Here is a 25,466-nt window from a genome sequence, read left to right on the forward strand (position 1 = left end):
AACTAGGTACCATCATTACTTCCATTATTTCAGATCAAGAGCTGGGTGCACAAAGAGAAGTAGAACCTTGCCTTGGGCTCAGATCCAGTAGGCAGCAATACAGACAGATAACTTGGCCAGAGCTCTGGGGCATTTCTCCATTGCCTGCTAAGGCAGAACCTTGGGACATCCCTCCACTAGAGGGGTAGAGGAAAAAGCTAAGTCAGCAAAGAACTCTGCGATAACAAAGATAGGAAGAAATAGAGTGTGTTAATGAGAATTCTCAGCCTCCCTTCTGCCTCTTTCTCTCTTCCTTCCCTTCTCTTCCTGGACTGTTCAGTTCCAAAGCTCTCAGATGGGACAAAGCAGGGCGGATGTTTCTGCCAGGTGAGGGACACGTGGTGGCCCAGAGTGGAGTGCTGAAGGCCACATGGGCTTATGCAAGTGTCTGCAGAGAAGGGTAGTACAGCCCGGAGAATCAGCATGGGGTGCAGAGGGGGCCCAACATCAGTTATCAAGCCTAGCCGGGATGACGAGGTCATGCCTGTGTGGGAGGACCCTGGATGGGAAGTCAGAGAATGGAAAGTCAGGGTGGCTGCAGTAGGAGAACGGCTGTATGCAGGGGAATGGAACAACAACTGCGGCCAACTTCATACTGGTAGGAAAGGGAATTTTATATATGGAGCAGAAGAACATGGAATAAGTATAGTATTGGATTAAAATTATTATAAGCATCCATGTAAAGTCATGGCTTTCAATATGTAGGTAGATATCAGTGTAAGTGCAGAGGTAAACATATCGCTGGGTGTATGTGAGTGTATCTCAATTCATTCCCAGCTGTCCGCCCGTGACTCCCTGGCCAGCGCAGCGAGGACCCCAGGTTTTGGTTTTTAATCCATCCTAAGTCCTAAGTCCATTTTCCACTAAAAGGAACCAGCTTCCTGAGGAAGTGGCTGAGTCTTGGGCTGGGCAGGATAGCACAGGCTGAAAGGGAGGATTTTTTTGAGCCAGGAAACAAGAAAGTGCGCAAAGAATGTTGGGGAAATGGTTTAAAGATGCAAAACCAAGTTGTAGGACCTCTCACTGGCCGAATCTGAGGCACTTTGTGCACCAAAATGAATCATAGTAATTGATTATAATGCATTGAATAACAAGGGAAACGGAATTCATGTAAATTAACAAATGAATAAACTGAAAGTTTAAACTTTAAACTGAAAGGAACGAGGTATTTGCTTAGTTTCATGGTACCTCCCCCACAAAATATTTATTAACTACAAAGGTGAAAGTAGTCATTTCACAGCCAAGAAGCCTGGCAGACAGCATCCTAATCAAGTAAATGTCATCAGTAATGGGACAAATGAAATCCCGAGTCACTTGATTGGATGCAGTAAGAAGGTGGCATCGCTTCTGTGATACTCCTGCCAAAGATGCATTTATCAGATCTATGCAAATTGAGGGGCATTCTACAAATAATTAATTGGTAATCTTCAAATGTGTCAATGGCATGAAAGTCAACCAAAGACTGAAAACTTCCAGAGCGAAGGGGACACTAAAGAGACATGACAACTGAATGCAAAGCAGGGTTCTGAATTGGATCCTGTTGCTATGGAGAATGTAATTAGGACAATTGGTGGAACTGAGGAGTAGATTGCGGTAATCAATCAATGTTAATTTCCTGCCTTTGATGGTTGTATTGTGGTTTTGTTGAAGAATGTCCTTGCTTGTAGTAAATACAAGCTAAATACTAAGATGTAAAAAAAAGAAAAAAATTCTGTGTCCTGAACTTGCAATTTGCCTGTAACTTTGAGATAATTTTTTAAATCAATATCTTTGTTTTCAAAACCCTAATAATATCTCAAGAAATCTTCAAATATTTAGATGCAGTAAGGACTCTTTTAAAAAATGAGAATTCCATCTTTAAGTTCCAAGAGCAATAAAGTAATAATACTAAATGCCTCCCTCAGCCTATTAAAGGGAAGTTTAGTGAAAGAAGAAAATGCGTTAGTTAAAACTTCTCAAGAATTCAAAATGTTTCAGGTACCTGGGTGGCTCATTCAGTGAAGTGGCTGCCTTCAGCTCAGGTCATGATCCTAGGGTCTTGGGATCGAGTCCTGCATCAGGCTCCCTTGCTCAGCAGGGAGTCTGCTTTCCTCTCTACCCTTGTCCCTGCTCGTGATCTCTCTTGCTCTCTCACTCTCACTCTCAAATAAATAAGCTTTTAAAAATCTTTAAAAAAAAATTCTAAATTGTTTGGTGAGTAGTCATGTTAGTTTTTGCAAGTTTTTGAATTATGGTAGTTGTATTCATCAATGCTTCACAAGTATAATAAACAATCATCTTTAATAATGCCTTGTTATGCCAAAATAAATTAAAATGGTAACAGTAATAATAAACAGTGTTCATTGAACATTTATTACGCATACTCCGCTATGAAGCATGTGATATTTTTACTTCCAGTTTGCATATCAGAAAACCAAAGCGAAAAAGGGTTGGGGAATATCCCCCAGGACACCTGGGTGGCTCAGTCAGTTAAGCGTCTGTCTTCTGCTCAGGATCCTGGGATCGAGTCCCACATTGGGCCCCTTGCTTGGCGGGGAGCCTGCTTCTCCCTCTGCCTCTGCTCCTCTCCCCACTTGTGTACACACTCTCTCTCTCTCTGACAAATAAATAAAAATCTTAAAAAAAAAATTTCCCTCAAATAAGCATACTAATGTATAGTATAACCAACTTTTGAACCCACATTTTTCATACTCCAAAGCCTAATTATTAATTCCTACCCTCTGCTGCCTCCCAGAGAGGCCATAGGGAAGGGGATTTTAGGGAGGATGCCAGAAGCCTGGACTTTGCTCTAGAGCCTCCCACTCCTTCACTGTTGACTCCCAATCCAACCCATCACTGAGTCCTGCTGGTTCCATTTTAAAGCTCTACCCCTTTCTCTCTGTGTTAGTTAAGGCCTTGCCATTTTTCCCCTGGTTCCTGGCAGCAGGCCCCCTCTCTTTCTGATTCTTAGCTCAGTCTTTTTAAGAGTCTCTGTGCTGTTGTCAGAGCGATTAGTCTACAATGCACACCTGAATATCACAATGTCCTTAAAACTCTATATGGAAAAAGACCCCTATATGGCTCTAATTACCTTTGGGTTAAAGTCAAAACATGGCGCCCGAATCTTTCGCTGTCTAGGCTCTGTATCACTTCAGCCTTACTAACTCTAAGGTCCCATGCCAAGGTCCCCCATGCTGTGTGCTCAAGGAATTCTTGTGGGATTTATAATTCCCCGAATGCACCAACACACACTAACAGACAATATAATATGTGCCCCCCAGCAGGTGTGACCAATTCTCACCTGTGTTTTCCGGCATCTCCCCTTTCCCAGTCGGGATGAGCTGGGTACCTCTTCGGAATTCCCATCACATCTCTGTACAGACCTCTTTTATATAATCTATCACAGTATTATGTGTCCTTCCTTCATTGTACTGGGCTCCCTGTAAGAGGGATTCGAATTTATTTGTCGTTGGACACCTCATTATGCCTGGATCAGAGAGGATGCTGCGTGAAAACCCCACTGAATGAGTGAGTGAGTGAGTGAGTGAGTAATCACCAATGAATTACCAATTGTATAAAATGCTCCAGAGATGCGAAAAGACAGAAAGAGGAATTTTCTGGAGAACCATTTCCAGTTGGGGGAGAAGCTGACTAATGGGTGAAATAACTTGAAGACAGAAGGGGAAGTGTTTCTAAGCACGTACATGGAACTGGTTGGCTGAACCTAAGTTCTGAGTAAACGGGCTTCAAACCTTGTGTGCCCTCAGTCCCAGAGGTATGCGATAGCTTTAACCAATACATCAGTTTCTACGTCCAAATAGATAATGCAGGCACATCATACGAAATTCCAAATGTGTAAAACTCCCTCTGGTCTCCATGTCCATCTCCAGCCCCTCAGCCCCGGGTACAGAAGGCACCACAATAAATAATCACTTGGAGAGCTTTCGTTTTCTTTCTGAGGTTCTATCTTCATACCCTGGCAGTGTTATAGGAAATAACTATAAATTGATGATTTATAACATGGATATATAACCAAAGTGAAAAAGGCAAATAAATCCCGCAGGTGACATTTTATTTACATGTGAAGGCTGTCAAACTCCTATTTTGCCCTGGAGACTAAAGCAGACCTAACCTGGACATTCCGACGTGCATATTAACTGAAATCTCTAAGACTGGCCCTAGATGAGCTTAGAAAAATGGAAGTAAATGCACATGACTATTAACATAGGTGATCAAATGAAGAGATAACATCATTTGGTTGTGAAATATTCTTCTTGTGCTTTTTTTTTCAAAGTTAAAGCCATCAATCATTGCTGTAGGATGACTTGATTATTAATTAGTTGTCCATTAGTCTTCATGTCCTATGGCTTATGAGGGAAAAGCAAACGTATGCTAATTTGTCTGAGGCAATTTAGTCTATTTAATTTCATCTTTATTCTCTATTAACGCCTGGAGATTTTAAATTAATATATATGGAACTGGGACACGCATGGTGACAATTCACTTAAGCACATTGAATGCAAGTCTAGTGTGTGTTTACAAAGTCACTTATGACCCTTTGGACTTCAATTTAAAAAGCAGGTTATTCTTTATGAAGCGGAAAGTGGTAAAAAGGCTTATTTTGTGCAGCTTTAAAAACCACAATATAATTAATATGAATCGAGCATAAGAGTTACCTCAGATGCTACAGATCAGGCTGACTGTTGACAATCCCGGTATCCCTGTGTGCCTCCCTGCTCCTGTTACAGCGTAAAACACTCATTAGCGCTTCTAAGTGAGAAGGATTTTTTTCCCCAACCTGAGGGTTTAGGCAAAGTTACTTTTTTTTTTTTTTTAATGTATGCATTAAGGCAAGGCTTTAGAAATGTATTTTTCAGCTTTGGGAAGATATGGAAATTAGGCACACTAATCACTGTAGCAACCAGAGACTAAAAATAAAAAAGCAATTTAGTCAGAATGAGATTGCTTCTATGCTGCTCCCTGAGGGTGATGGGTGGGAGTGGTGTCATGTCTCGTAAATACTGTCCATGGTTCTCAGGGGCCTGAGATGGCCACGGAGACGGTATCTGTAGTCTGTCAGCTCAGACAAGGCGTGGAGTCGGCTTTGTCCAGGGCTCAGAAATGGGATGGCCCCGGCAAGGTATGTCAGGGTGCTTAGATGTGGTGAGTTGCCGGCAGGCCTCTCTGTCGGACCCCCTGAGCCCTAGAACCCGGCAGTGCGGCCCAGCCCTCCTGCTCACTCTGTCACTGGGGACACAGGCCAGCTGCCCCAAGCCCACAGGCTGTCCCTTTACATCCCTCTTGCTGGGGAAATAGTGAAAATTCTCTTAGACATGCTCAGCAAAGTTTGCAAAACATAGCTCATCTTAGACTCTAGCTTTCTCAAATGTATTCTTAGCATAAGACCCCTCTTTGATTTTCTCTTTGGTCCCAAGACTCTTATCTCATCTCTTTCTACCTTTTGAACCAACAAATCTACAAGCAAGTTCTCTTAAGTGGTCCTTGGGGATTCTTTTGATTCCTTCTCAGTTTCCTGTTTGTCAAGGCCATTTTTAATAAGAGTGTCAGAGATTCTCAAGTGCATTTGGGCTATTTCCCATTTTAGAGTTCCTGCCCAGAAGGTCACACTTATCTTCATCCTCAATGTTTTGAACTCTGCTTCCTGAGAACTGAAGATAGAGGTCTGCCCATAAGCAACCTTGCCTGTCTTGTCAATGGAAAGGAACTAGCTAATGAGGTCACTTTTTCAGTAAGGAATCCAGTGAAATGAAAACAAGTATTTATTGAACAGTTCCTTGCTCCAGGCACTTTGTTATAAAGAATAGGCTGAGGAATGTGGGAGGCAGACCATTAAACTAATAATTTCAATACAATGGAATAAACGAATCGAAAGAGGTATGTGCAATGAATAATGGTAGACAAAGGTGAGAGTTTAGTGTCTGGAGAAAATGATACTATCTGGGCTTTGGAGAGAACGCAAAGTCAGCTAGGTTGACTTTGACTCTACATAAAGGTAGAAGGGACCTGCGTTGTGCAAAGTCTGGAGGTACAAACTAACAAGGCTGGCTGACATCATTTCACTGATCAGTTTTTCCTTTTAAAAAATTAAAGTTAGTGTGACTGTTACTCTCTTTTAAGTGTTATTTGTCTTATTTTGTTTCTAAAGCAAGGTATGCTTGGTTCAGATGTGAATATTATCCAGAAATGTATGCCAAGTAGGAAACTTCCATAGTCTCAACTGTCAGGGGAATGCTATTGTCTATCTAGTGTATGTGTGTCCAGATCTTTTTTTCTTATATATGTACCAAACTAGAATCATACGTATTCTTTTGCAACCTGTTTCTACGTCAATATGTATATGTAAATATTTTATACTCTATCGTCAATTCTTGGGTATTTTGTATCCCACTGTTTGGGTTGACTGGCAATGTAGTGCAGTAACTAAACATGGAAGTGTTAGAGTCAGATGAATCCCAGCTACACCACTACTAACTGCACGACCTTGGGTAAGTCATTTAACCATCCTGTGTAACCAACATGAGTTCTCTTCTTGGTGAGTCATAGAAACTACACCAGGTGAGTTGTCACATAAGGAAATATTATTTTCAGCAAATAAGGAGATCATGGGGCATTACTTCCAAAGCCATGACTCCCCAGGCAAGGGTGAATGGGTTCCTATATAAAGGCAGGCATAGGCTGTGCATGCACCTTAAGGCAACATTGTATGTTATACAAACGAGGCTTGTGTTCTTCCTTGGGCAGAGATTTTAGGGTAATAATGAGATAAAGGTAACTGTTGTTCATCCCAGAGGTTGCTCGATGGTCCATCTGCACAGGTGCGAATAGGGGGGTTACCTCAAACTGGTCTGGGTGGTCTGAGCCACAAGAGCTCTTCCTTTGGGCAGTTGTTATTGCCTGAGGGGTAGTTTCAGTTTCCCTTTTGGGATGTCCTGCCTGTAGGGTCCTTTGCCTGAATTAAGAGATAAGCTGCAAAGAAGAGCTTAAGGAAAAATGTGAGACGAGGTGGGTGGGTACAAGCAAGAGAGCAGTAAGGTTAGGTCTCAGGGTTTACTGACATCTGTGCCCCAGTGACCCTATGTGTATTAGAAAGATGAAAACAATACAGATCTATCTCAAATTATTGTCATGGGGATTAAATAAGTTAGTACTGTAAAGCAGTTAGAATAGCACTGGACAGGTGGTAAGTCCTCTAAATGTGAGCCCATATTACCATAAAGGATTTAATCGGGTTGTGATACTGTTTAATTAATGTTTATTGAAGTGTAGTTGATACATAATGTTACTTAGATGTACAACATAGTGTGATTCAACAAGTTTATATGATGTGCTATGCTCACCACAAGTATAGATCCTAGCTGTCCCCATACAATGCTATTATAGTACTATTGACATACTCCCTATGCTGTGCCTTTCATTATTGTGCCTCATGCATGTTGTCACTGGAAGTTTGTACCTCCCACTCCCCTTCTCCCACTTTGCCCATCTCCCCACTCTTCTCCTCTGGCCATCATCATCAGCTTGTTCTCTGTATTTATGGGTCTGCTTCAGTCATTTGCTTGTTTGTTCATTTGTTTTATCTTTTAGATTCCACATATAAGTGAAAGCATATGGTATTTATCTTTCTCTGCCTGACTTATTTCATTTAGCCTACCCTCTGTCCATAGTCCGTCCATACTACTGAAAAAGGCAAGATCTCATTCTTTTTTATGGCTGAGTAATATTCCATTGCATGTGTGTGTGCATATACATTCACACCACATCTTTATCCATTCATTGATCAATGGACATGGATTGCTTCCATATCTTGGCCATTGTAGATAAAGCTATAATAAGCAGAGGGGTGCATATGTCTTTTTGAATTAGTGTTTTGGTTTGGGTAAAAAGCTAGTATTTACTGAACCATATGGTATTTCTATTTTTAATTTTTTTGAAATTACTGGATCATATGGTATTTCTATTTTACTGGATCATATGGTATTTCTATTTTTAATTTTTTGAGGAATGCCATACTTCTTATCACAGTGGTTTCATTGGTCCCTAGTGACAGATGTTTGTGCCATTTCCAATTTTTTACATGCTTTGGCATCTTAAAGAAACTTCCAAGGCAAGTTATGAATTGCCCTTAACCTCTATTACATTCAAGCTCCTGTGTCTTTCTGAATTAGCAATACCCAAAAACTGCTTACAAGCACTTAACAAATGTTACTGTGTCATTGACTCCTCTCAGAGGCAGTGGTGAATGGGTTGAGTGGAGTATGGTGAAGTGGCTTTCAGGCTAGACCCAAGGGAGTCCACTGCGAGTCTTCTCTCTGCAGAGATGCCACTCCAGGAATACAAATGCTATGCATAGACAGGGAAAGGAAGCAGGAAGATCGACGTCTGAGACGTCAGTCAATGAGTCAAGTTGGGCACCTGGGCTGGAAAGAAGCCAGAGAAAGCATATAAAAGACAGAGACAAACCTGAAGACAAAGAACTCAAAGGATGCCTTGGGAACCAAACATTTTAGCGTTCCTTCTGTGAGATGCTACACTTTATATAGTTCTCATTTACCTGTAGATAGAGAATGATGTTATTATCAATGCCAGTCAACGACAGGTTGCCCCAAGATAGGCCATTTGACGTGAAGATGATTTTGAGTTAAAAAGTACCCCAAAACCCCACAGATTCAGGAAAAGCTCTTTACCTTCCTCCACTACTGCATAAAAGAATTTAGACAAAGGAGCTGCTTTAGAAAGAGAGCTATCATGATAGATAACTACATTACAATATAAACTAGGGATGGCAGACAGGGAAGAACCTGAGAGGTCCTATTTGTTCAAAGTCTTCTCCTTGTCCCACTGTCTCTGGGTGGCCTAGCAAGCATTGATTTACCAAACATTTACTCTTTTTTTTATTCTTCTTGAAAATTCCATTTTTTCTCTTTGAAGACCCACAGTCTTGCCCTCTTCACCTTAGTTCAGAATGACATGTATATCTCATTTTGCCTGATTGTCTTTGGAATTTCCTTATGTGGCCTTCCTGTACATATGCTAGTATTAAATTTGATTTTCTCCTGTTAATTTGTTGCATGTCAATTTGAGTCTTACTGTGGCCAGAAGGACCTTGAAGAGTGCAGGAGTTCTTCCTTCCTCATAATGCTAAACTACAAGGCTCTTCTCACTCATGCTTGCACAGGAACTCAGCTCCCTTCTGCCAGTCTCCCTGGACCATATCTGGGAGTCAGGGGAAAAGGGTTCTCGGAGGTGCAAGGACAAATGTACTCATGCCCAGGTGCCTCACAAGTGACAGCCTCTGGTGCTGGAGACACCCTAGAGAGCCCGATTGGCTGTTTGTTCCTCCCCTACCAGCCACCCCAGGGTGAGTGTGCTTTGCTATGTTCTTTGGGTCAAAAGGAAGAATGAATCTCCAAGTCTGTGTCTAAAGTCATTAGAGAATTAATTCTTTATTTCTCTCCATAAACTCAGTCTCTACCGGAGTTCCAAACATGTCCCCTGAGGTTGAACTGGGGCAAGGGAGAGGATAGCAAGTAGCAGCCTTGCCCTCCGTCATCTTTTCTGCCTTATCTTTTTAATCATTCAAGAACAAATATTGACTGACCATTGTAGTGAATTTAATGTAAAACTAATCCCGATTCCCTGCCTTCTCTGTATCAGGGGTGAAATCTCCCCCACCTCCATGAATCTGGGCTGGTCTGTGAAAGGTTTTGGTCAGCCGAATGTGGCTGAAGTGATGATGTGTCAGTTCCAAGCCTGCACCTCAAGAGGTCTTGGGTGCTTTTACTCACTCTCATCTCCTCACCAGACCCTTTGAACAGCTCTGGTTTGACTACTGGCTGAAGAAAAATCGCCTCAGCCTGCAGCCAACCATCTGCCCAGCAGAACCCCAAAGAGCCGTGCTGGCAAGCCCAGCCAAGATCAACAGTGTGTGTAGATGACCTGCTTTCACATGAGGGATCCTGAGGAGACCTGAAGTATGACCCAGCTAAACCACACACCTGTGAACCAAGGAATGTCTATGCTATTTGAAGCCACTGGGTGTTGTTTGTTACACAGCATCACTGAAAATGGATAACTGATACAAACCTCTTTCTGATCTCCAGAATCAAATTTTTTTCCTTCAGATTCAAACACCTCTCTGAAAAGTTTAACAAATAGCCAAAGTCTAGTTTTCAGGCCAGATTCAGCCCGGATACCCTGCTGCCCTCACAGCCGTCTGTGAGGAGGGTACTGCAGCCACAAGAAGGTATTTTAGTTTAGCAGATGTCAGAAGCCTAAAGGAAAACTAGTCAGCCTGCTGGGAGAGACACACATGAGGACGATGGGGGCAGCAACACCCTACCAATCTTCAATAGGGCCACGAAGATCCCAGTAAGTGTGGTGTGATGGCATATCCTGTGCAAACCAGCAAGGGAGGCCGATCTCCCCACTTTGAACAGAGCTAGAGCTGAAATAAGACCAAGAGCCTGGGAAGTCAGAAGGAAGGCTCTGAGCTGCCCCAGGCCCTCGAACCAAGGCTCCAGCCAAATTGATCTACAATCTCTGGTGGCCGGGAAGCCGCCCAGTGGGTATCCGAATGACATATTAACTTCAGTTTTTAACCTGTCTCTACATGTCTTTCAGAATGCCGAGTGGCCTGATCTGATTCTCACCCCACTTGCTACTGCTCCATGTTGGAACCCCCAGTGGTAAACGCCCTTGGGAGAAGCTAAGAGGAGAGCGCTGTGTGAATGATGATTCCCTGACTATGGAGCACTCTTCTCCATCTGATTGCAAGGCAGCATCTCATCCCCCCTGACTCCTTCCTCTTCATTCCTTATTTCTAGGGACTTTGAAGGAGCCTGCATACCTAGGGTAGATGAATAGAGTTTGCCTACCCCGAGCAGCTCTGTAATGTGCCACTGGCTTCTCCTGACAGAGGTCCTCTCAGACTGGGGGCCTGCCAGTCATACCAAAGGTGCCCACAGCCCAGCAAATGGCCGCCGAAAGGCAAATGGCCGCTGAAAGGCAATAAGACTTTAGCTGGAAATCTATGGATTGACGACTGGGTGCAGAGAAAGCAATGAATAAGTTTCTGGTAGTGGATTTTTAGTTTACTGTTTACTCTTTTGAGTAATAATAAACAAGAAAGTGAGGATGAACATAGGAAAACCCTCCTTAACTTCATAGTTTGGCCTCTTGGAGGGAGAATGATGGTTCTGAGAATGAGTTCTGAGAATGAGGGTTGAGTTGAGTTAGGCCCTGTGAGGTGGTTAATGTGTGTCTTGCTCCCCATAGACTTTTCTAGACATTTTCCTACTATGGTCATAGTTCTGTGAGTGTGGTCCTAATTGTTTGGTACCTGGCCCTGGGGTCATTTGATTTGGGGGGAATAGTGACTCCGTGTGTGTGTGTGTGTGTGTGTGTGTGTGTGTGTGTGTGTGTTAGATAAAGAAGGGGGTTGGGGGCATCAGAGCTCAGGATTGGTCAGTTTGCATATCAAAGTCACTCTCACAGGCAAGTTGTTTGTTATCTCCAGGAATTAGCTAACCCCAGGAGGGGCCGTCCCTCCTTAGGTCTGAAAGGCCCCAACATGCCAGAACGTCATGAAATAAAGAAAATTTTAAGATGTGATAAATACAGTAGGCCAGGAGACTGGGCGTCCTCGGTATCTACCCCGAACACCCGAATTATTGGGACACTTGACAGCTTCTGGGCCTCCTCACAAAGTCAGGCAGTTTAGGACTCAGTATTCTGCCCTCTAAGTGTTTACAGAAGTCATTCTCAACATGTCAGCCCAGCTCTCTTGACCCAGAGCAGTTCTTTGCTTTTTCAGGAAACAAACGGGATGAAAGTGCTGGGCCGGGACTTCCTCCTCAGGGTGTTTGACAGGGACTGACGCACTCTAGGCCCTTTGACTGCGGGAAGTCCAGGACACACCCAGCCTTGATTGTACTTTCTCGAATGCTGAACGCCGGAGCGTAGGTAAAAGGACAGAAGGAAGAACATTCCAACATGAGGGACCCACTGACAGATTGCTCGGTGAGTAGCTCTGTGTGGTTTTTGCGCCTGTGGGTGAGAGGGCGGCCTTAGAGGGCTCAGTTTATATATTAATGGGTTTAAACTTAAGGAATTTGAGACATTCTGAGGATAAACGTGTTTAGACTTTGGACTTGATACAAAAGTCTTATGGCTTTTCTTTGGTTCGATTGCAAACAACCCTTTCTAGCAAATGACAGGGCAGGTTAATAATTGTCATCTTTTATTCTCATATGGTTGGAACAACTTTGAGTGGGTATAGCATCATATTTGCTTACAGATGTGGCTGTTTGGAAAACATTCTGAAGACAAATGTCCAAGGGACCAACATGGTGTGGGGATCAGCTACCCAGATGCTCAGAACCCGCAGGCAGCTTAGGGCTCTGTGAATGAAGTTGGGGGGGGTAGGTTTTGGCATATTTATCCACATCCTGTAGAGTCCAGAACTGTAAGTCCGGCAAATGGAAGGACAGGCGCCCCCACCCTGCCTCGCCTCCAGTGATTCTCAGACTGGTCTCCCAACATGTGTGTTTAGTTCTGGGAGTGTTATCAAAAACAGAAGATGGGTCAAGAGTCCGAAGATGGTGTGAGGTGGTCAACAGAAAGAGCAGAGATGAAATTTAGGAAATAAGGAGCAATTAAAATAAGACACATGGCCGGGGGTCGACGGGGGGTGCTCCTATACTGTGGATAAAATAATCTAGAAGCATCAGGGTGTTAGCTCAGTAAAGGGTGGCAGAAAACCAAGATCGGTCACATCAGAAGCAAGGAGTTGCATTCATCCCTCAAGTATTTTATCAAAAAAAACTCCCTAACAATAACAAACTGTAGAAAAGCAGATAAATGAGGGCTGCAGGAGAGCCATAAAGAAGAGCGGCAGGGGATTACTGGTTAGATTTTTGTTTCCACAACGGACAAGCACAGGTTTAAAGACGGTGGAGCTGTCAAGGTGAGCCCACAAAATGAGTTCATGAATCAGAGGGGCTAGAGGAGATGAAGAGCATTGACTGGTACTATTAATAACGACCGTGTGATAGCAGGTTCTGTCTACTTTCATTTTTTAAATGCAAAAGTAAATATGTGTCTAACGTAAAAACAAATTCCAACAATATAGTTGTATGTAGATTCTAAGATGGAAAATTCTCCCCCTCCGTTTCCTCCTTCCCAATCTTTTCTTCATTGGTAAGCACAGACAATTAAAAAAAAAAAAAGTCTTTTATTGTTCATGTATTTGCTGTGTATTTTTCTCTCTCTGCATTTGCCCCCTTACCAAAGGTTACCGCCTTTCCTTTCTTCCCACCGATACCCTGATGATGTTTTTGCATGGGGGTGGTTGAGCAAGGCAGGGATGGGGTAAGTGGAGGCAAAAACTCGACAGCAACAGTCACCAAAGAAGAAAGTCAGGACCACATGAAGAGTGAGATAGAAGAGAGAGAAAGTAGGACCAAGTTAAGTTAAGGGAGCAACACAAACACAAACTAGTAGCCTGATGTTCTTTTCAGAGGCTGCCTTCAGATCAGGATCTGGGAGACATGTTTCCTTCTGAGCAGACCCCCAAGAGAACCTGTCACCACATGTATGGGTCAGCCTCATGCCCCCTGCTTAACGTACTTAGGGGTTCTTTTCCCTCAGCCGAGCCGTCTCCTCAGGGACTCCCATCTTTATCCACAACCTGAAGTTTTCTCTCTGGGTCCGGTGCCATCAAAGGTAGTCTGGGAGTCAAGAGGAGGCGGATACCCATCCCTTCGGCCAGAGTTCCCAAATTTTCTAAAGTCATGGAATCTTCATTTAAATTTGCAACTGTTTCATTTTCAAGGGTTCACATTGATTTCCTGGTGCAGTTCTAGCTTGTGCTTGGGGAATAATGTTGTAAGAAGATAAAGCTTCAGTTTGGCGGCAGAATAAAACAAAGGAATGGACTGCCAATGAAGGCTTCATGAAACACAGGCATGGCTTCATGAGGAAACCAAACAGAACCCAAAGATTTAACCCATCTGCAGAATGTTCCAATCCATCCCTATGGCTGCATGGAACATGATTAATTCACAAAGCCTTAGCTTAACTATAGTTTTAAGCTGATCTGCCCCAGGGGGTCCATGTATGAAAATCAGTGGTTACACGAAATTCAGTGGGAAAAACATGGTCTCTTTGTTTCTACTAATCTAACTGAAATTTTAGAATTTACTTCAGAGGTACCTGGATGGCTCAGTCAGTTAAGCATTTGTCTTTGGCTCAGATAATTGTCCCAGGGTCTTGGGATATAGCCCTGAGCTGGGTGTCAGGCTCCTTGTTCAGCAGCCCCCCTCATGCCCCCTCCTCATGCCTCCCCATGTCCCCCCCATGCCCTCCCTAATGCTCATGCACCCTCTCTCTCTCTCTTTCAAATAAAAAAAAAAATCTTTAGAATTTACTTCAATTCTGAATATAAGCAACAGACTTCAGTACTACCACAATGTCTGTGATTTGTAACCCAAAAAATCATAGCTATTTTTATATAATATCACAGGGGTTGCAATTATCTAGAAATATTGTATATATTCCATGTGATTTAGAAATTTAAGTTATTCTGAAGACTTTTTATTTAGTATATTAATTGAATAGCACATGTAATTTTTAAATGCTTTTTTATAATTTTTTTATTTTTTATAAATATATAATATATTTTTATCCCCAGGGGTACAGGTCTGTGAATCACCAGGTTTACACACTTCACAGCACTCACCTTAGCACATACCCTCCCCAATGTCCATAATAAATGTATTTCAATATAATATTTCTTTTGTAACCCTATGCTATTTTCTTGAATGCATTTTAAAAATATTCTGAGTAAAGTATAGATTTCACAACACACCCAAAAGAACCATAATACCCCAAAATATTTTAAAATCTCTTATTAAGTTCATGCTGCAGTGACCAAGATAGGCTAATAGCTGTCAGTGTCTATGCTCAAATTATTAGTTACCAGGGTAGCACAAAGATGGCCTAAAAGTTGTGTAGGCTTTTAACTAATCTTAAGCATGTCAGAACTTATTTGAGGAAGGATTTGAAGTTGTTTTTGCAAAGGAACATAATTGGCTCTGGGCCTTGATGTCTTGATGTCTCTGAGTTTAGCTTCTATACCTACAAAGAAAGGAAGGAAGAAAGAAAACGAAAAAAGCAGCTCAGTGAAATTTTCAAATCCAGTTGCAAGGCAGTAGACAGGAATCGAACTATCTCCAAATGAAATGATCCAACCATTTTTCTTCAAAATCAGCCCTTCCTGTGAAATAAAACCATGGAAATCGTGGGCAAATAATGGGCTGTAACCAAGTTTAGGCTTTTACTAACTCTGCAGTGTCCAGGTAGGAACCTGTCAAAGCAGGCATTTTGGGCTCCATATAGTCTGTCCCTTCCCGTAACACCATCAGCTGCTGAAGCAGCACCAGCCAGGCGGTGGGACACCTCCTCCAGCCACCTCACCTGCCAGTCTGGGTGGCTCAGCCTGGGTCATGGGATGTTCACTTGCGCTAAGACAGAAGATAACTGTTACAATGGTCCATGACTTCTGAGGGATTCTGGTGCTTTGCACAGATAAGGAGGCAGATTGGGTCTGACCACATAGATGTCCTGTGGCCCACAGCATCCCTGAGATAGGTGATATGTCCCCCACGTCTCACAGGCCTGTTTCCTCCTCTGGAAAGGAAGAAGAGGAGATATGGAGTGAACTATGCTTTTTAGTGTTCTGCATCTCATAACTTATGATGGTCTGCCGTGGGGATTCCAGATCTCACCTAGATAGTCCATTGGTTAGCGGAGCAGTGGTTTGAAGTATTATCCCCTGTGAATCAGGATTCACATAAAATCAGTACCATCATGCCTGTCATAGGAAAGACATCAAACAAAAGCTTATTTGATTAAATATAAATGGAATATCACAGTTTATTTGATACTCTGAGGGTATCACTGTCCAAAAACTTTCCATACTGCCATCTAGAATAGAAATGGACTTTTCTAGAATAACAGAATTTAACCTTCATCATTCAAATTGTGGAAAATCAGAAAGAACAGCTAGTCTGGGGTTGATGCATTCTGTACTGCTTAGAAGTTATTCCATGATTATTCCATGTGCCCATGACTTTGCTCCATTTTTGGTGACGATAACGTTTATACAACAGAATTTGCTTACAAAAGCTGGGCAGAAATAGCTTTTTAGACTGAATGGGAAATGCCTGTGTATACCAATTTTCTTGGTGAAGGGGTTTTTTACGGGCTCAAAAATGTCGCAGATATTCCATCACTAGCCTGAACTTCCTTTATCAGGGAAAAAATACAAAACCTTTTTCCTAGTAATTAATGAGCCCAACGAGAGACAGCACGTTAATAAAAATTCCTACGGAGATGTAAGATCAACAGTAGGTTCTTTTCCTGGAATGAGTATTTGGTAAGGGTGGGGTATTTGAAAATTCAGTGGGTGGGGAAAGAACACCAAATATCCACCTTCCATATGATTTTGACTAGAGAAAACATTCTTGTGTAGTTGATAACATTAGGAAGCCATTTGTACTGATCATAACACTTAAAGGTAACTATTACTCTGAATAAACCTAGTGCAATTATACTGATTAGCTATTTATAAATATATTTATTTCTGGTAGTTTCTCTAATTGATTGGCTCACTTAATATTTCTAATCACGGCTCTGCCCTTAACTAATGAAGTTACTTTCAGCTCTTTGGTGCTTAACTAGAAAATAAAGGGATTAGACTTTAGTGATTTTCAAGCTGTTGAAAGGTGATGGGGCTAGTGTGTGCTCCATGGAATCCCTCCAGTGGCCTCTCTGGTGGATGAAGTAAGATGCGAAGGAGAGGTGAGATCCAAAGGGATCGAAAGGTGACATTGATCCAAAGCCAAGGTCAAGAGATTTCATCACCTCAAAGTAGACATGTTCCAAGATTTTCTGAGCTCTCTCTCTGTCTCTCTCTCTCTCTCTCTCACACACACACACACACACACACACACACGCGCGCGCGCGCGCATGCATGACAAGATGGTCCTGGCTTCTGCTTTGATATTTATGCAAGTCTTTTCTTCACAGATTTTGTCTTTAGGTCTGAGTAGATGGTACATGAAGAAAGGTACACAGTGTCTGTTTCGGTCTTTTATTTATCGTTGTCACCTTTATCGCAGGGGAGATCAGGGTTTGTCAGGGAGTGTCAGGTACATTGCATACGGGGTCAAGATAAAGATCCTCTCCCATTGCTGTGATAACAACAGCCTGCGGTCGTCTGATCATCAGGTTAACAACAACAGAATATATTGAGCGGCTTCTGCACTAGCGCATGCCTGGACATCCTGGAATTTGGTGAATGGGTTATAGGTATACCTGGGACGTGAACCTTGGCAATCCTCAAATTGACAGGTTGTGGCTTGGGGGCGCTGCAGAGATCACAGGCCAGTTTCCTCTGCCTCAAACAACTTTGTCCATTTACCGCACACTGTCCCAGTACAACTATCATTTTCTCTTTTTTTATTATTTAGTTTATTAATTTTAAAAATATTTATTTGCTTGAAAGGGAGTGAGCACATAGGGGAGGGGCAGAGGAAGAGGAAGAGAGAGAGTTGTAAGCAGACTGCACGCAGAGCACAGAGTCCAATGGGGGGCTCGATCCTAGGACCCTGAGATCGTGACTTGAGCCAAAACCAAGAGTTGGATGCTTAACTGACTGAGCCACCCAGCTCCCCCACCCCGTGGTGATTTCCTAAGTGTGCCATGATGTGAGAATGTTAGGAAGTAATATAACAGGAAGTTAACTTCCAAAATCTAAAACTGGCAGGCCCAGGGTCAGCTGAAGCATAAGCTATGCTTTGAGCGGCCTCTGCTTGAAACTGTTGAGTTTGGATGACTGGGGAAGGACAGGGACTCTCCACTTTCTCACAGGATCTCCAATTCCCCCCCAAATCAACTGAATTTTGAACTGGCCTCCTAGAACTAGTCCACTGGTGAATGTACTTTAAAATAGAATAAGGAACATTTTGATAGCTTGGTAAATAGAAAAATTCTCAACTGGTTCTGCTCATTTCTGCCTTGGCTAGGGGCAAGATTTCCCCTCCAAGCCCCCATCCTCACACATGAGGTCTGAGGTACCCTGTTCTCTCCTAGGACTGCCGGACACAGACTCCTCAGGTGATGGGGCTAGTGTGGGCCCGTCCCCTAGGGACAGCTCAGCTCACAGTCCCTTCCCTGCTCTCCTGGCTCTGCTGATGGTTCTTCTCCCTCCTGCTCTGAAGCCTCCCAAATCCTCTAATCCATGGGTCTGCTTTGTCTTCTCCCAGCCCCAGCCCTTGGCCTCATAGGTTTTCAGAGCAGAACTCACTCACTCTGCAAACAGACGTTCTAATCATTCTCTCTTGCACGTGGGCCCCTGGTGTTTGTGTTGGGTCTTTGTTTCTGTTTTGCTATGGGCTGGAGAGCGAGGCAGATAGAACATTACATAAAAAACTCACAATTTAATACTGTGAGACATTTCTAAATAAATCAAATAAGAAAGCTAAAGAACTTATAAAGGAAATCATAAAATTTTATTGAACATAAAATAAGATTTGAACACATGAAAAGACTTACTATGTCCTTGGATGGGAAGTCTAAATACCATAAAAAAAAAGCCGATTTCCACAAATACATATATATATATATATATATATATATATATATATATATATGATGCAATTCCAATTAGGATCTCAACAGGGTTTAAAAAATGTAACTAGATAAATCTTCATATGGAAGAATAGATGCCCAAGTATAGCCAAAGAAATTATGAGAAAGAAAAAACAGTTATTTAAAGAGAAATCAGAAGCAAAGTGTTAAATGTCTCTATAACTTAAGTAGTGAGTTCATAATGGGTATCATTTTTATTATCTGTATTATTATTATTTTATGAAACATAAAAATGTTTCATAATTTAAAATAAAAAGTTAAAAGATTGTGTATGAGTTAGAACTATGCTCAGCTGCACATTTCAAATTCTAAAAATAAGAGTGGCCTTAAAAAATTCTATTATTTTATTTCTCTCACACAGAACATAAGTCCAAAAGTAGAGAGCTAAGGGCTTGTGTAGTGGCCCCCCAGGACCATCAGGAACCCAGGATCTTTATCTCTTTCTGCTCTAGTATCTTAGCACAGGGCGTCTATACTCAATTTTATCTTTATGGCATCAGTCATCATTTCTTTCTTTTCTTCAAATTTAAATTCAATTTAATTAACATACAGTGTATTATTAGTTTCAGAGACAGAATTCAGTGATTTATCAGTTGCATACAGCACCCAGAGCTCATTCCTTCAAGTGCCTTCCTTAATGCCCATCATCCAGTTACCTCATCCCCACACCCACCTCCCCTCCATCAACCCTTAGTTTGTTCCCTATGGTTAAGAGTCTCTTACAGTTTGTCTCCCTCTCTGGTTTCATCTTATTTTACTTTTCCTTCCTTTCCCCTCTGTTCATCTGTTTTGTTTCTTAAATTCCACATATGCGTGAAATCATATGGCATTTGTCTTTCTCTGACGGACTTATTTCACTTAGCATAATCCCCTCTAGTTCCATCCACATCGTTGCAAACAACAGCAAAATTTCATTCTTTTTGATGGCTGAGTAGTATTCCATTGTATATGAATACCACATCTTCTTTATCCATTCATCTTGTCCTTGGACACCTGGGTCTTTCCATAGCTTGGCTATTGTGGACATTGCTGCTATGAACATTGCGGGAACCATCGTTTCTTGAAAGTTCAGGTGTCAGGAAAGAGGAGGAAGGAAACTTCACTGAAACCCCACACAAAACTCTCGCCCATGCTGCCTTGAGAAGCATTTAGTCACATGGCTTCCCCTAAGGGAGAGACACTGAGAAATAACTTTATGCCAGGGGCGTGAGCCCTGCTCAACATATACCTGTTTTCTTCTCATGATACTTCTATGTGATTTGTGGGATGTTATTTGGTGATATGGGAAAAAAATAAAAGGCTTAAGGGGAACTTAGTTAAAGTGTTTAGTGAACAGAGGAGCCAATAAAAAAGCTAAACGGTCTTAAAATGTTCCCTAAAACTTTCCCATGGTCCCGGTAAGGGGAGGAAGGAGGACTTATAATATCACATCATTCATATGCCAGGTTATTTTTATGGAACTAAAAATGGCTTGATTGCCAAATAGTGATTTTACTCTCATGACTCGGAGGAGAATCATTTCCTCTAGAGAGCCTACACCTAAAACCCACTGTAGGGATGTTTTGCTTGCTCTGCAAAGAGGTTTAAAATCTGTAAATTATTTGCTGCAGTTGTTTTCGGAAAATATATTTCAGCGGCCAATCCTTATTTCAGCTTTTTGGGACAAATTGGAGTATCTGGCCAGCTTGGGCCACATTCCCTGGGTCCAGAGCAGTGGAGGCAGCTGTCTGTGCAGCTTGACCCCCCCCCCCCACTCCCACTGCTCACTCATTCAGATGCTGACAGGTGCCTGCAGTCCCATGATTTTGCCAACCTTGCTTTAGGAGTTAACAATGTCTTTGTAAAGAGCTTTGCCCCCTGACCACTGTCTTTGAGCCCAAGGCGGTTTCAATGAAACCTCCTGTGTGTCTACCAAATCCTGCTCTGGCTTTCTGTGCTCAGTTCAGAGGGAAGTGAAACCACTGCATGAAGACAAAGGAATTTAGCATCTATAGAATGATTGTTTTCCTATTGCCTAGGTATTGGTTCTTTCCAGCCCTTAAGGTAGAGACCTGGTCAGGTCATTGCTTTAGGTCCTTTCCTCCTCCGTGGCCCCATGTCCTCTGCTGGCTACTCTGCTCGCATCAGATACCGGGTCCTCCCGTGACAACTGAAAGGTGACCTTGGCCCTGAGGATTCATGGATGCGAACCTGCCGGCTGTGTAGTAGGTGCTCAATGAATGGGAGTTCTCAATGCAGTGCCCAACGGAGCGCTCCTGGAGCACAGAAGACACAGGCTCATCAGATGAGCAGAGCTACAGCACGGCACTTGTTTCGTAGAGAACTTTCATCCTCTTCTGTAAAATCTCATTTTATTTTTTTTAAGATTTTATTTATTTATTTAAGAGACTGGGAGCAGGTGGGGCAGAGGGAGAAGCAGACTCCCTGCTGAGCAGGGAGCCCAACTTGGAACTTGATCCCAGGACCCTGGGATCACTACCTGAGCTGAAGGCAGATGCTAAATCAATTTTAAAAATGCAATGAGATAGCATACCTCCCAGTTGAAAACTCTGAGGGAGGGCTCTGGGGACCGTTCTACCACCCAACTGAGCTACTGTGTGTCAGGAAAACTGCAGAATTCATTCACATTTACTCTGTCCATCTGAACACTTAAAATCTATTGTCATCAGCATCTACTTTTACAAATATGATTTTCAGGGGGACATTGTGGAGTTCTGAATTAAATGACAAAAGCTTTCCCTTGGAAGTCTTATGTCTGGAGGCTAAATTCATATAGAAATGAATTTCTAAACGTTTATTCCTACATGTATAAAAGTTTGGGACAACAAAAATGTTCAACTCCTCCTTCCAACGTTCTTATTACTAGAATTAAATGAGATACAGAGGGACTAGGGAACATATTACTAACTCATTATTCACTCACATCGTCATATCTCAGCCCTCCTACAATATTCACTTTAATGAGTTTGGGTTTTGACACCCAGGCATAGTGTTGTGAAGTTTGGGAGGGGGACACAGAAAATGATGACTCAAGATACATACTGCAGAATGTACGTTGAACCATCCTGGGAACAAAAGAAGTGACAGAAAGTTAGACTTCAAAGTCACCCCACTGCTGAGTCGTTGCCTGGGGAAAAACAGACCAGCTTTATTTTTGAAAAGTTCTCCAAGATAGTTCACAGCCAGGCGGAAGAGACTTAATCTTTATTTTAGGAACTCACCCAAAAGGTGTGCGTCCCCATAGCTGCACGATCATTGACAGTGACAGTCATCATTGCGGAGCATGCGGAATTCAGAGGAGTTCTATTTTGGACGTGCTCCTAACCCGTCTGTGCATCTTTTCTCTTTCAGTATAATAAAGTGTACAAGAACCTAAAGGAGTTTTCTCAAAATGGAGAGAATTTCTGCAAGCAGGTCACATCCATTCTTCAGCAAAGGTACAGAGCGCACGTTTGCAAAAAACGGTTCTTCCTCTTTAGTTGGAGCTAGCGATATGACTGTTGGAGTGATTACAAGCTGTCCTACTTTCCAGAACTCGGTGTTATATTTTGGTACTTGAGAGACTGATTTGAAGAGTGATTCTCCTCTGTTGCACATTTATCACTGGGGTACCATAATAATCAAGAAACAACAGGAAGTAATTCTGCGTGGGAAGGCTCAGTCAAGTCTCTTTTGACTCCTCAGACTGAGTTTATCACCCCCTCCTGAGGCATTCCTTGTGTTTGCATGTCCACCATTATTGTACTTCCCACACTGATGGCAATCATGAGCTGACATTTCTGTCCCCCCGCTACAGGGGAAGGCTTGTTCATCTTTGCGTCCTGAGCTTTGAGAGTCTGGGCTTTTGACTTCATCAGTAAATGTCTGATGAATGAAAAGCGACCATTTTTCAGTATCACCTTGTCTTTTTTTTTTTTTTAAGATTTTATTTGTTTATTTGACAGAGATCACAAGTAGGCAGAGAGGCAGGCAGAGAGACAGAGAGGGAAGCAGGCTTCCTGAGACCATGACCTGAGCTGAAGGCAGAGGCTTAACCCACTGAGCCCAGTATCACCTTGTCTTAAGACTAGATGTGATATGTGTCAAGTTGGTGACTGTGCTAAAATGAGCACCCCGAACTCAGTCAAGAAAGTCACAGAAGTTCCTATTTTGAGTTGGGCCACTAAGGGTCTCCAAGCCATTTCCCCACATCTAGACAGCTCTATAATAAACAATTCTAAAAAGGCCTCCAGAAGAGACTGCATATTCTTTTAAGGTAACCCTTTCAAATTTAAAATAATTGCAAGTGTAGTAGACATGGGCCGATGGCCTCCTGCGTTAGTAGAACGACAACAGAGGAGAATATTAGCATCATCGGAAACCATACATGAGGCCAAGGAAAGATACAGGAAAGCTCAAACAGGCATTTATTAAAAGAAAAAACAACTTCCCCAAAAGACCCACAAAACAAAAATAGGTTTGTCAAACAGAGTTGAAAGAGAAAAAATTAAATTAAGATGCTTCTGTAGCCAATTGCCTTGATTCTATGAGAGGAACAGGGAGGACCAATCTGAGAGGGAATCTCTTCTGTAAGAAATTTTTTTTTTTAAATTTATTTTATTAATTTCAGAAGAAGTTAATAAAATATGGCCAGTTAACCATTATACAAATTCAACCCATTAGCTATATGAGAAAGCACTTCCCTCCTGCAGATCTGGAAGCATCTGTAAATATATTAGCCATGCATATGACCTGGATCAGAAACATCTGGGCTTTGATTATTTTGATGCACCTGTGTTCAAAATTCGTCCCCAGTAGAGACCTATGAAGACAGAAGGCAGGTGGTAAAAAATGCCTCACAAACTGACTCAACAATGAACAGAATAAATCTGAGGCAATCACTGCCCCCAAACTGCCTTATTGCTTTCTCTCTTGAAGTTGCTTCCTCGGGCTACCATCTTTCCTAGACTTAGTCATGCACAAAGCCTTCCACCCACATTGTTCTATAGCGTCAAACAAGCTCCAGTGAAGTAAAAACACTTGGGTAGCTAAGAATATTTTGCTCCATGGTTTTACCTTCTTGTGGAGCAGAATTCAGAATCTGAAGATCTTTTTTTTTTTTAAGATTATTTATTTATTTGATGGAGAGAGAAAGAGCACAAGCAGGCAGAGCAGCAGAAAGAGGGAGAAGCAGGCTCCCCGCTAACCAGAGAGCCCCACTCGGGACTCAATCCCAGGACCCTGGGATCATAGCCTGAGCCAAAGGCAGATGCTTAACCCACTGAGCCACCCAGAGGCCACCTAGAATTTGGAGATCTAAAGAATACTACTGGTTAGAAAAATTACATGCACTTTTCTGGGATAAAAACTACATAGTGTAAATACAAAAGGGGAATCTAATATTTTACCCTGACCAGCAAATTTATGCTAGGTTTTAGGTCATTTATGCATTAGATGCATTTTGTAAAGCTAATTAATTAATTAATTTTAAATTTTAGGTAGTCAATATACAGTACAGTATTGATTTCAGGAGTAGAATTCAGTGTTGTGCTTACGTACAACACCCAATGCTCATCATAAGGAGCTCCTTAATACCCCTTACCCATCTAGCCCACCCCCTTCCCTCCTCCCTCCATCAACCCTCAGTTTGTTCTCTGTTGTTAAGAGTCCCCTGGATTTTCACCGTGTGGCTGGGACCTCTGCCCATCCAATCAAGCCTAACACCTGGAAGCCATCCATGACCCCTTGTTCTATCTCATCTCATGACCACGTCTTCCTGTTTCTCTCTTAACCACCTTTCATACCTATAGCTTTCTTCTCATTTAATGGCCTCTGTCATTGTACTGGGGGAAAAAAAATCTCTTAACCTAGTAGGTGAGGATGAGGTCACAGTTTCTGAGGATGTGCCTTTGTCCTTTAAATCCAATGTGTGATTGTGTTAAAGTGAACCCGATGACTTTGACATCAGGTATTTTGGGAGCTGCTGTGTGTTTCTGGCTAAGTCAGAGTTGCTGCTACAAACAAAGGGAAACTGAAACCACTAATTGGACAAAAGAAACTAAGCATGACCATGAATTGCAGAATTTCCAGGCAAAATGATGTTTCAATAACAACTGCACTTTTTCATCATCACCAATTAGGCCAAATTGGTAGGCAGCTGAGCTTGGCAGTGCAGCATTTTCTGGACTTAAAGCTTGATTGTGGTGCTGTCTCTTGTAGCCACATGCTAATGTGGACTTGCCATGCAGAACTACATTGCCAGGGCTTTGTAAGCAAGATGTCTGGAACAGTTGAGTATCCAAGGACAGTAGAGGCCTTATTCTGGTAATGTAAGTGTAATAATAAGAAAATAAACCCTTAATATCTTTCATTTATTTATTCAAACGATCTGTAAGTATTTACTGCATGTATTTTATGGGACTGATACTCTTAGTTCAAAGAAGCCCCATTTGCTCCTTCATGATAACTTTTAGAATGCTGGCCTCTGGATTTGTCTTCAAAATTGTCTATGTAATATCCTTCAATGGAAATGCCTACACTTTGCATTCCAAGAGTACCATTGATTTTCCTGATGGGGTTTCTCATTACTTGTCTATACTCTAAGTACAGGATAGTTTTTGTAAAGGGTACCAGCTTTCTAGGTATTTTTCTAATAAAAGGGAGAGGGATCATTGACTTATATGTAATAAATCTACCCATTTAAGAGGAAAGTATGACCAGCACTCATCTCCAGATGG

The 25,466-nt window shown here is 42.2% G+C and overlaps 1 protein-coding gene across 1 annotated transcript in view; it reads left to right on the plus strand.

Moving 5' to 3' along the window:
* Positions 1 to 11,733: 11,733 nt before the first annotated feature.
* NOSTRIN (nitric oxide synthase trafficking) overlaps positions 11,734 to 25,466 on the plus strand; it is a 57,515-nt gene continuing 43,782 nt past the window's right edge. Inside the window, exons 1-2 of the mRNA XM_032355856.1 lie at positions 11,734 to 12,057; positions 22,102 to 22,187. Coding sequence (XP_032211747.1) covers positions 12,031 to 12,057; positions 22,102 to 22,187 — 113 coding nt within the window. The 5' untranslated portion in view covers positions 11,734 to 12,030. The remainder of the gene's footprint in view (positions 12,058 to 22,101; positions 22,188 to 25,466) is intronic.

Source organism: Mustela erminea, chromosome 8 (assembly GCF_009829155.1).
Source record: "Mustela erminea isolate mMusErm1 chromosome 8, mMusErm1.Pri, whole genome shotgun sequence".
Classification (NCBI taxonomy): Eukaryota; Metazoa; Chordata; class Mammalia; order Carnivora; family Mustelidae; genus Mustela; species Mustela erminea.